The sequence below is a fragment of the Peromyscus eremicus genome, chromosome 7 (genome assembly GCF_949786415.1).
Source record: "Peromyscus eremicus chromosome 7, PerEre_H2_v1, whole genome shotgun sequence".
In the NCBI taxonomy this organism is placed as follows: domain Eukaryota; kingdom Metazoa; phylum Chordata; class Mammalia; order Rodentia; family Cricetidae; genus Peromyscus; species Peromyscus eremicus.
This window is the reverse complement of record NC_081422.1, coordinates 89,925,204-89,937,662: the sequence shown is the minus strand read 5'-3', so window position 1 is coordinate 89,937,662 and position 12,459 is coordinate 89,925,204. Positions and strand designations below refer to the sequence as shown.

Below are 12,459 nucleotides of genomic sequence, written 5' to 3'. Positions count from 1 at the left end.
AAAAAAATCTGGTTTTTACCAAAATAAAGTTTATATTTAAACTTTGAAAGATAGTTGGCTTTTAATAAAAATACTACCTACATGATTTTAACACATAGAGATGTACATGTGAAATGAATGACAATAAGAACATAAAGACCCTCTGGGAGAAATGGAAATACACTGTTGTATGGCTTTCAACTGTATACAAAGTAGTATGCTATCACTTGAAATTAGGCTGTGATAAGATAGGTGTCATAAGCCCTAAGGCAGTCTATGAAATAAAGCAGTTATAGTTAATAAACCAACAAAAGACATAAAATGGCATTTTAAATTATCAAAAATAAGACAGTAAAAGAGGGAAGAGGAAGAGATCCCAGATGGATTAAAGAGGAAGAAATAGCATCATATATGGAAACAGTTCAGATACCACCACAATCCTCCGCTAACACACAGTCAGGTCTGTCACAACTGTACTCCATGACCTGGTACCAACTTCTGGCTCAGTTAGGGTTTTTTTTGTTTTTCCTCTGATAAGACACCATGACCTAAAGGAACTTGGGAAAGGGCTTATTTAAGCTTAAAGTCCTACATCAAGGTTCATCATTGCAGGAAGTCAACAGGAAGTCAAGGCAGAGACTTTGAAGCGGAAACTGAAACAGAAGCCATTGAGGAATGCTGGTTCCTGGCTTGCTCTTCATGGCTTGCTCAGTCTTGATGTTTTTCTGTCAGCTTGGTGGCTGCACATGAATCTACTGATATTTTAATTATTGTCTGCTGCCCCATGGTCCCTCAGTCACAGCCACACCAGCCACTTAGGCCAAGGTCTGGTGGGGCCATGATATGTGGGTTTAAATTAAGTCTCTATTGTTCTATTTGTCAATAAGACTCAGAAGTCAAAGGCTGGGGTGAAAACCTGCTAGCTCAGAGAGGCTGAGTAGCAACTAACTGACCTTACTCTTTGGTCAGAGACACAGCAAGAGACACATCTTTTCCTTTGCCCCAGAACTAAGAGAGCTCCATCTCTAGTCCCTGCTCTTTCATGCCTATGCGCCTTCTCTATCCAAATTTCTGGCTTCTCTAGGGCCAATTCCAGTCAGCTGATCACTGACTCTGCCCTCTGATTCAAGGTATAGCTTTATTGGGCAGTCTCAGGAGTGTCAGAGTGTGATCAAAATATCCCACAACACACCCTGCTTTCTTATAGCACCCAGGACCACCAGCCCAAGGGTGGTACCACCAACAGTGAGCTGGACCTTTCTACATCAATCCTGAATTAAGAAAATGCCCCTCAGGCCAATTTAGTGGGAGCATTTCCTCAGCTGAGTTTCCTTCTTCCCAAATGACTCTATCTTGTGTCAACTTGACATAAAATTAGCCCAGTACAATGCTGAACATGTAATTTTATCCTAAGACTTTATAGTTTCAAGCCTTATTTTTAATTATCTTTTCTACTTTGAGTTGATTGTGCGTGTGTGTGTGTGTGTGTGTGTGTGTGTGTGTGTGTGTGTGGTGTAAGATTTGTATGCTGTAAGATAAATGTTCGATTTTACTGTTTTCCATGTGGATAATATGGTCATTTTTCCCCCACCATCATTTGTTGAAGAGACTACTGTTTCCTCATTGTGTTTTCCTGGTACTGTTGTTGAAGAGAAGTTAAGTTTATTTATTTTTACATTTATTTCCAAGGTCTTTATTTTGTCCCATTGGTCTATACATCAGTCTTTACTATAGTTCAATACCATTTAAATTACTGTTGTTTTATAATATATGTTGAAATTGGGGATTGTGTTATCTTTAGCTTTGTTCTCAAGATTGTCTTTTTTGAGGTCATGCAAATTTTATAATTTCTGTGTGTGTGTATAAGCATATTATTGGGGTTTTGATTTTGTCTCAACTCTGTAAATATTTTGGTAATGTGGAAATTTTAAGAGTTAACTTACAATCATGAACGTCTGCTGTGTCTTCTTCTGTCTCTTGTCAGTGTTCTAGAGTTTTCAGTGTGTGGGTCTTCTACTTCAGGATGAGGTCCATCCTGCCTCATTCTTTTTCATGTTGTTATAGGGGATTTGCTCTCATAATATTTGACCCTTTTCAGATGGTTGTGTAACTCGTATATAGAAATGCAACTGTTGCCTGTTCATCTTGCTTGATGGAATGTTTCCAGATTAATTTCTGGTTCTCAGTTCTAACAGTTATGGGATGTTTGTCACTCTCTCTCCACATAGGATCATGTCATATTCAAAGGGGACAGTTTCACCTTTTCCAGTGTGGATACCTTCCCCTCGTTTGTTTTGAGTGCAGTTTTCAGTACTGTGTAGACAGATACATAAAGAGAAGTCCTTGACTGATCCTGATGTCAATAAAAATGTGGGTTTTTCACTACTGATTTTGTTAGCTATGGGCTTTCATATATGGCACGTATTGTGTTCAGGTAATTTCCTTCTGTTTTTGTTGAAAATGGATTTTTTTTTTTGGTCTTAAAAAGGGAATTGAAATTCATTGTATGCTTTTTCTGGGTTTATTGATCCAATTATGTAACTGTTATCTTCTTTCATTAATTTGATGATATAGACACTAAATTACTTTTTCTTGTATCCCAAAGATAAATCCTAATTTCGAAGTGAATGTGCTTTTTTCATGCACTATTGAGTTTGGTTTGATAGTGTTTGTGTAAAGACTTTTTTCCTTTTACAATTTTTATTACATTTATTTATTTAATATTTTGATGTGTGCATACTGTCTTAGTCAGTGTTCTGTTGTTGTAAAGCAACACCATGACCAAGGCAACACTTATAAAAGAAAACATTTAATTAGGGGCTTGTTTACAGTTTCAGAGGGTTAGTCTGTTATCATCATTGTGGGAAGCATGGTAGCACACAGGCAGACATGACCCTGGAGCTTTACATCTTGATCCACAGGGAGCAGAGACAAGGAGGGGCAGGAGGGCAAGGGCTGTGGGGAGGTGGAGAGGGAGACAGAGGAGACACACAGAGAGACAGAGACTGGGCCTGACATGAGCTTTTGAAGGCTCAAAGCTTACTCCCAGTGATAGACCTCCAACAAGGACACACCTTCTACTCTTTTCAAGCAGTTCCACTCCATGGTGGCTAAGCATTCAAATATATGAGCCTATGGGGGCAATTTTTATTCAAATCACCACATATATGCATGTGCCCATGGCATGTAAATCGTACAGACCAAGCTCAAGTTGTCAGAATGGGCAGCAAGTGCCTTTATCTGCTAAGCCATCTCACTGGCCCTTATTTTGGTAAAATTTTTGTATGTATATTGCAGGGATGTTTAAGCCTATAGCACTCTTTTCTTATAGTCTTTGTCTGCTGTTGGCATCAGGGTGATATAAATGATATTTTTGTCATCGGCCTCATAAAACGAGTTGAAAATGTTTTCCAAATACTTCAAGATGGATTTGTATTAAGTTTTAAAAAACATTTCATAGAGTTTTTCACTGAAGTCATCTGATCCTTGTTAAGAGATTGTTATTATTGATTCAATTTCTTTTTATAACTTAGAGATCTGTCCAGACTTTCTATATCTTCATGACTTATTCTTGCTAGGTTGTATAGTTCAAGGAGTCTGTTCGTCTACTTGGACTACCCAATTTGTTGTTCATAGTAGTGTCCTCTGGTCTCGCACCTTACTCTCTCTCTGTCGTGTCTCTTACTCTTTGTCTCTGTCTCTTCCTTGCCTATCTCCTTCCTTTTTTCAGTTTAAAATTGAGTGTGTGTGTGTGTGTGTGTGTGTGTGTGTGTGTGTGTGTGTGTGTTCATTTGCATGTGCACATATGTATGGAGGCCTGAGGTTGATTTCCGGTGTCCCCCTTGATTGCTCTCCACCTTACCTTGTACAACAGGGTTTCTCAGTGACGTTGGCACTCATTGATTGCCTGTGTTGTGTGGCCACTGAGCTCTGGGATCTGTCCATCTCCTCTTCCTTCCTGTAAGTGACTACACCTGGCATTTTTACACGGGCCCTGGGGATCCCATCTCAGATCCTCGTGCCTGTGTCAGAGGCACTTTACTGGTGACCCATGTCCCCAGCCCTCTTTTCTCTCTCAGGGGTTTTTACTGTTCCCCAGACTTGGGAGTCTCTGGGCTCTTCAGATCCTGTTTCCTCAGCCTCTAGTGCTGGACAGCAGATGTGCTGTACCACAAGCTTCACTTCCAGGATTCTCACAGCCAAGACTGGTTTTCCTCGGTCTGCACTAGTATTAACTCCTTTGTAAACTTCAGTATTGATGGTTTAGTTCTCTTTTTCATTTCTTTACATTTGATTTATGTGATATCATATTACAAATGCATAATGCTTATGATCTTTCCATCCACAAGAAGTTTGTTTTGCTGCTTACCTGTCACATGCATGTTTAGTATTCCAGCCAGTGCCCTCTCCTGTGATATCCACTGTCTATTTTTAGTTTTGTATTATGCAAGAACTGATGTCAGTTTCTGGTGTTCTCCCCCCTGATATTCAAATTGGTTACACTTTTTTTTAGTTTAGTTGTATTAAATTTTTTTTTGAAAATTAAGATTATGTCACTATAAGTGGGTACTTTCAAAAACTCTATTTATAGATGAGTGAATAGTGCCAGAACTTTCTTCAAAGGTCATTTTTCCTAAAGTTGTCAAAAGCACTTGCTTTATTACTGCCTTAGCACATTCCCTGCTGACTTAGGTATGGATATATTCTGAATATTCATAGTCTGAATGAATGGCTTTGTTTTCCTAAGTGACCCACTAAGATACCGCTAGAACATTGAGGGAAAATACATCTCTTCTCTTTCTCACACATTTTGAGGCCAGCTTGGTCTGTCTATAGAGCAAGTTCCAGGATAGCTAGGGCTACATAGAGAAACTCTGTCTCAAACAAACAAACAAAAACCCCACAAGTGTTCCAATATTTTTCTTTTAAAAAAAATCAAGATTTATTGAAACTATGTAATCTGGGCTGGGCAGTGGTGGCGCACACCTTTAATCCCAGCACTTGGGAGACAGAGGCAGGTGGATCTTTGTGAGTTCAAGGCCAGCCTGGTATGGAACTACAGAGTGAGTTCCAGGAAAGGCGCCAAAGCTACACAGAGAAACCCTGTCTCAAAAAACCAAAACAAAAAACAAAAAGAAAACAAAAAGAAAAAACTATGTAATCTTCAGACATTGGAGGAGTATGAAAGAAAATAAAATTAGGCTTGAATAAAACTTCTCATTGCCCCATGCTAACGTATAAAGATAGTCATTATTAACTCTTGCTACTAGAGTGGCTTGCACACATAATACTGTGTTACAAAAGTGAGGGAAGGATGTTCACTCTTGGGAAGAAATTAGGATAGTCCCAGATGCTGATACTGCTCTTCAGGAGTTAGTTGAGAATTAGTTACAAAATCAGATAAAATGCTTCATTTTGAATTGATTTAATATTTGTAAACTTTAAGAAGCCACATAAATATAAGCATTTCTTTTCCTTTAGGTTTTTCAGAGAGTTCTTTCTTTTATCCCTGCCAACTGGCCTTTAAATAATCTCCATATTGTCAGCAATAGTGATACTTGCATGATCCTAGCGTGTGGGAAGCTGAGGCAGGAGGATTGTGAGTCCTATGGCAAGATTGAACATGGGGTAGTCTGTGTCTTAGCAACAACCAAAATAATTATAATAAATACTAAAAGTAGGTGAAAATCTCCATGTATCTGTTCTCCCTACACAGCAATAATAACCTTTGAAGATCTTGTCTGGCAAGGACTGTGCATCTAACACTCACAGTGCTGGTTTGGTTAGAATGGCCTTTTTTAGTAGATAGCTGGGTTTGTTGGTTTTGTTTTGTTTTGTTTTTTGTTTTCCTACAGCTGGTGTTTTGATATTCTTAACATACTGAAATATGTCAGCCAGGTGAAATAATGAGCGTGACTTGTGGCTTGTGTGTTAGCCTTCCTTTTATTGCTGGGTAATTTCATATTTAATATATAGTTTCCCCAACAGTTTTATTGTACACTGTGTGTATGTCCACAGATTTCCATGGGACAGATGTTACAGGATTTTGGGAAGTTTCTGGGGATGTTCCTTCTTGTTCTGTTCTCCTTCACAATTGGACTGACCCAACTCTATGACAAGGGCTACACCCCCAAAGAGCAGAAGGACTGTGTTGGCATCTTCTGTGAGCAACAAAGCAACGACACCTTCCACTCGTGAGTCTCCTCAGAGTTTACTAGATGGACTTTCTGCTCCTAAGTTCTGTAGGGGTTAGTCATTACATGAATGGAGCTCCAATTGTTCTTTAAAAAAAATCTTCTTTAAATGTCTGCAAGCTTTAACAAATGTTCATTTTTCATCATCTTTACCTAAAGGATCTTCAGTAGTAGATCCAAGTCATTACATGTTTCTTCTCTACTGAAATATATCTGAACAGAACTCTTGACAAATTTACACTCTTAGCACTTTGGAAAATTCTTTTATCCATCCCATATATTAGAATGTTCAGCATCTCTGCCCCCAAACTATTAAATACCCTTAGCAACTGTTGGTTGCTGGTACAACCCAGAGCACTCATGTTTTCAACACTTCTCAAGAGGTCACTAGAATTGAGAATCATTAGAACTTAAGGGCCAGTCCCGCAGTGGATCATAAAGAATGGTACCAACACCATAAAGCAGACAGAGTACCTGCCCTGAGGTTCCTTTTCCAGTGCTGGGGATCTAAGCCAGGGCTCTGTGTGTGCTAAGCAAGTGCTAACCACCAAAGCTACATCCCCAGTCTTACTCTCCTCATTCTTAAATAAAATACAGAGGAGTATGTACTGCACATTTTTTGTGTTCATATGATGTGCCACAATTCTTTAGGTACTTTGTGTATCCTCTCATTTAAAGACGAAGATTTCTGGGCAGGCCAGGATAAATGGATAAAGGGATGAGCATGTAGGACCTTGTTGTCTAACTTGGGGCTAGTGCAATTTAGAATTATCTAAAGGTTGAAGCAAAGGACTGACACAATGTAACTGGATACCCCATGGACTGCTGCTGTGTTGAGACTAGAAAGGACGCAAAAAAATTAACTAGGAATAATATTTTTGAATGTGTTTCCTCGTTTAAAATAAGACTTTAGGGTCTGGAAAGATGACTCTGTGGTTAAGAGCACTTACTGTTCTTGCAGAGGACCTAGGTTTGGTTTCCAGCACCCACCTGATGGCTCACAACTGAAACTCCAGTTCCAGGGAATCTGGTGCCCTCTTCTGACCTCTGTGGCCTCCTACATGCATGTGATGCACATACATATACTCATACACACACACATAAAACAAAAATAACATTTAAAATATGACTGTATGTACTATGAAAATAAAAATCAAACAATAAAATTATTTTTATATTTTGATATAAAAATATTTTGTATTTTGTATAAATACAAAATTATAATTATGTATTATACAAGAATTATTAATGGCTCTTATGTATAACTTTTATATAAATGCATTATCTCTGTTCTTGCTAATTAATTTCCTTTTTAACCACAGTGTACTTGCCCTTCCAGGTTCATTGGCACCTGCTTTGCTCTGTTCTGGTACATCTTCTCCTTAGCACACGTGGCCATCTTTGTCACAAGGTTTAGCTATGGAGAAGAGCTGCAGTCCTTTGTTGGAGCCGTGATTGTGGGAACTTACAACGTTGTGGTTGTTATCGTGCTTACGAAGCTGCTAGTGGCCATGCTTCACAAAAGCTTTCAGTTGATAGCAGTAAGTGTTCTTTCAAAGCCTTGTACTCTCTCCAAATCATACGAGATATATGAAATCCAATAACTGAAGATTACAGAATTAAGGAATAATATTTTTAAATTAAATATAGATTTTAAAATATAATGTCTAATAATTGTACATCTTTGACCAGTTTTTTGATATGTAAGGTGTGGTGATGTTTAGACAGTTTTAATCAATATCTCCCCAAACCTGCCAATATGCATTCATGTTTGTGTGTGTGTTCTTCTATCCTGCTTTTTCCTTGCCTCACAGAATCATGAGGATAAAGAGTGGAAGTTTGCTCGGGCAAAGCTATGGCTTAGCTACTTTGATGACAAATGTACCCTGCCCCCACCTTTCAACATTATTCCTTCACCGAAGACTATCTGCTACATGATCAGTAGCCTCAGTAAGTGGGTTTGCTCTCACACATCGAAAGGCAAGGTCAAAAGGCAGAACAGTTTAAAGGTGAGAGATGAGAGGTTTGAACTGCACCACGGTTTTACAGTTGCTAATTGCACTTTTAGTTTTTCTTTGTTTTGTTGTTTTGAGATGGAGTCTTACTGACTATGTAGACGTAGCTGCCCTGGAATTTGCTATGGAGACCAGGCTGGCTTCAGTTTACAGCAGTCCTCCTCTGTCTGCCTACCGTGGGCTGGGAGGATGGGGGTGTGGCACCACACCTAGCTCGGATGTTTGCTGCAGGATATTTGATCACACTGTGACCCTGAGAGATTGCATTATTTGCTGGAAACACCTGTTTCTAGTTGTGATGTGCCTCAGCCCTGGCACTTACCTTAATTCCAAGAGCTTTCTGCTTGAATATTGTAAATAGGATTAAATAAAGTTAACCCTAGGCCAAGAGGCAGAGCAAGCAACCAGTTGACAGGAAATGAACATAGGATGATTAAGAAAAAACCATAGAGAGTAAGAGGGAGTCAGGAGGGTGGATAGAGAAACACACAGGAAGTAGAAGGGAGGGACGTTCTGTTTGAGAAGTCATGTTTGAGACAGTGTAGGAGAAGGTGGGAGGCTTCTGGGATGTCAGCTGAGGAGAAGGTCATCTGGGTGCTTTCCCTGCCTCTCTGAGCTAGCAGGGTTTCACCCCAGCATCTGGCTTCTGAGTCTTCTTTGGTAAAATCAAATGATTGAGATTTTGTTAAAAACAACAGATGTTTCTTAAAGCACAAATATGAAGGTTTGATAAAGACTATCCTGAGGTGTTTTCTACTGTATCCCTAACGCATGCTCTAGTATCTAATATAAAAATTCAGTGACTAATTGAGAATAAGAAATAAAGCTAAGGATTTTTAGGTTGGTTTTGGTTCTTTTCTTAGTTTTCAAATTTCCCTAACACATGAACTCTTTTTTTTTTTTTTTTTTTTTTGGTTTTTCAAGACAGGGTTTCTCTGTGTAGCTTTGCACCTTTCCTGGGACACATGAACTCTTATCCCATAGTCATTTGTTATAGATTTAAAGAACAACAATTAGTTCATAGCATTTTTAGGTCTTGAAAGTTACTCAGTATATTTCTTATTCAGTGCATGCTACTTATAAACCAAGGATTGGTAAGTTTCCTAAAAGACCAGACAGTAAATATTTTATACTTTGAAAGCCAAACAAAACAAAAAACACTATCTAAGAAGTTATATAAAAGAAAAAATTTCCAAAAAACTTACAGATGAAATTAAAAATTTAACAATAAGTAACAGTCACTGTAATAAGTTACTAGGGAAAACAGAATTCCCTGTGGTAGGATTAAAATTTTGCTTAATTAGAGTTAAAAATCAAGTTGTCCATTATAAAATTGATTACAGATATCCATCTGTAAAACCATTCGTAGCTCACAAGGTAAGAAAGACAGAAAGTGGGCTTGGGGTGGTAGTTTATGAATCTCTGTTGTAGACTGGACATTACTAAATTTTTTCAATGAAATTGGCCTAAAGGAGAGTGAATGAAACAGATACACAGGCTATATTGGTAAACATATACTGACTATGATTTTTACCAAAGTAAACTGTCCTCTAAATGCGTTGAAAGTGTCTATTTGTGAGTATATTTAAAATTTACCTCATTTAAATATTGTCTCTGGGACTAGAGAATGCCTTGATGGTAGACATTTGCCTAGCATGCATGTGGCCCTCAGCTCACTCCTCAGTACTGCAAATCCATATGTATATATGAGTGTGTATACATGTTTTCTTACACATACGTTGTTCTGCTGTCGTTCTTACCATGGGACTGCTTGCTTTGAAGGAGTGGAGAAACTTGAAACAAAAGAGAGACGAGAACTACCAGAAGGTGATGTGCTGCCTGGTGCATCGGTACCTGACGTCTATGCGACAGAAGATGCAGAGCACAGACCAGGCGACCGTGGAGAATCTCAATGAACTGCGCCAAGATCTATCGAAATTCCGAAATGAAATAAGGGATTTGCTTGGCTTTAGGACTTCTAAATATGCTATGTTTTATCCAAGAAATTAATCATTTTCTAAATCTTGTAGAAATAATTTTCCATAACAAATCTGAGACTGTATTTGCATACCTTACAACTACACTAAGATATATATGGACATAAACAATTACACAAAAGCCATTCTTTAAATATTTATAACATAAATATATGTCATGTAAAATATGTATATAGAGTTAGTTTTTTAAAACCTGTCTGTGGCTTTTTGTAGAAGTGAAACAGAACAAGTAAACGGGTTTGTTAGCATGCAATTTTGTTTTCTTAGTTCGTTAGTGCTTAAAATTTGTAATATTTAAGAGGGGCAGCTATCAGTGTACACATTGCCCGCTCCCTTTTATAAAATGAAGATCAGCAAATGCAGCTACCTTAAGAGACACTTGAAATGTAGAGTTAAAATCTCACATAGAGTTCAGTATTTATTAAGAGTATAGTTTTATCTAAAATACCCTATTTTTTCTTTTGTTATAATCTTAAGCAACAAAGAAAAGTCTGTAAATATTTGAATTTAAGTCAGTCTTGTGGTGCACGGCTTTAATCCCAGCACTTGGGAGGCAGAGGCAGGTGGATCTCTGAGTTCAAGGCCAACCTTGTCTGCAGAGTGAGTTTGAGGACAGCCAGGGATACACAGAAAAACCCTGTCTCAGAAAACAAACAAAAAATTATTTAGTTCTATCAGTCTAAATTTACCTTGTTTTTTGTTGTGTATTATATTTACTCTTACATGGTTATAATAATTTTATATTTTTATTTTGTTTTGACTTAATATTTTATATATAGTTCTCTGTATTGATGTAGTTCATATATTTAAATATTTATAGAATTCTGTGATTTTTGAAAAATAGTAGACATCTTTTAGCCATAGAATATTCGTTCATATTTATGCATTTGAAAAGTTACTTCTCTAGGCATTTGGTTAGTTTTAACTTTTTCTTCTAACTTTTCAGGTCTGAGTAAATTACAAAGTATAAGCTGCTTGCCTTCATGTGTGGTCACAGTGGGCTTGGCTGGAGAGTATCAGGGGCCTTGAAAAAAGCTGCTTTAAGTTCAAATGAAGGTTCTTGAACTCTCTTTCGAAGTGTTTACCTTCTAGAAAAATGACTTCATGCTTGCTGCTTGAGATGTAAAGCATTGTTTTTTCAGTTTGAAAATAAAAGGTGTATTTGGCCTATTTTGGTGTTCATATAAGGGTGTAGCTGAAGCTTTCCCCAGCTATTGCACAGACTCTTGCAGCATGTTCAGTGAGGAACACACGTTTACTTTCTTAGCTGAATGTCAGTTGGCATCGAGGGTGCACAGGGTGCAAGCAGCCCTTGGTCCGTGAGCACCACCTACCCAGGGCGTCTGAGTAATCTAGTGTTAGGTTTCATCTTGCTTTTTACATTTGTTTTTGATGTTCAAGTTTAAGTCTTCCCTCTTTTGGGCAAATTCTTATAAAAATGTTTAAAGTTATATATTTTGTCTACAATGGAATTATGCACTTCCCTATTGGGATTTTACATCAGGATTTTTAGTCATTCTAAAAAATATACTTAATTATTAAAAAAAATCTATAGAGTGCCTATTGTGTGCATGAATTACTGATGAGGTATATTTTGAATGACAGCATATTGTAAGAAAAAAGGTGAATAAAATTTGATATTAGATTATAAACTGATAGAGCTTTAACATTTTACTTAGTATTATTTGCTTTTTATTTTTTTAATTATTTTATGTGTGTGAATATTTTGCCTGTTTGTATATTTGTTTACCATGCATGTGCTTGGTACTCACAGATGCCAGAAGGAACTGGAGTAACAGAGAGTTGGGAGTTGCCTTGTGGCTGCTGGGAATTGAACCTGGGTCCTTTGGAAGAGCAGCCAGTGCTCTTAACCAGTGAGCCATCTCTCCAGCTTCTCATCTGCTTTTTAAGTTTGAGATCCAGGGATGGCAAGATGGCTCAGTGGGGAAAGGTTCTTACCACCGGGCCTTGTACCCACATAGAGGAGAGACTCCCCCAAGCTGTCCTCTGACATCCACATACATGCTGTACCACACAGCGTCCACACTCATACACACACAATATATACATTTTTATTGAGATATAATTCATATCCATCTATAAAATTTAGTATTTTTTAAATTTATGGTCACAAAGGCCTAAAATGTAAAATACCAACATCAGACACTCTTAGCAACACTTCCCACTTCTGAAGTAATTATACTTAACTGTTAGCTGTTTCCTAGTATAACATATTTTAAATTAATATATCCATACAAAGATCTGTATATGACC

General features: G+C 37.7%; 1 protein-coding gene across 2 annotated transcripts in view; it reads left to right on the top strand.

The window, feature by feature from the left end:
- Trpc1 (transient receptor potential cation channel subfamily C member 1) overlaps positions 1-10,573 on the top strand; it is a 57,039-nt gene extending 46,466 nt beyond the window's left edge. For both annotated transcript variants that reach the window (XM_059268381.1, XM_059268380.1), the window contains 4 exons: positions 5,998-6,173; positions 7,513-7,714; positions 7,988-8,182; positions 9,971-10,573. In XM_059268381.1, the coding sequence (XP_059124364.1) occupies positions 5,998-6,173; positions 7,513-7,714; positions 7,988-8,182; positions 9,971-10,198 (801 nt within the window). In that variant the 3' untranslated portion in view covers positions 10,199-10,573. The remainder of the gene's footprint in view (positions 1-5,997; positions 6,174-7,512; positions 7,715-7,987; positions 8,183-9,970) is intronic.
- Positions 10,574-12,459: the final 1,886 nt, after the last annotated feature.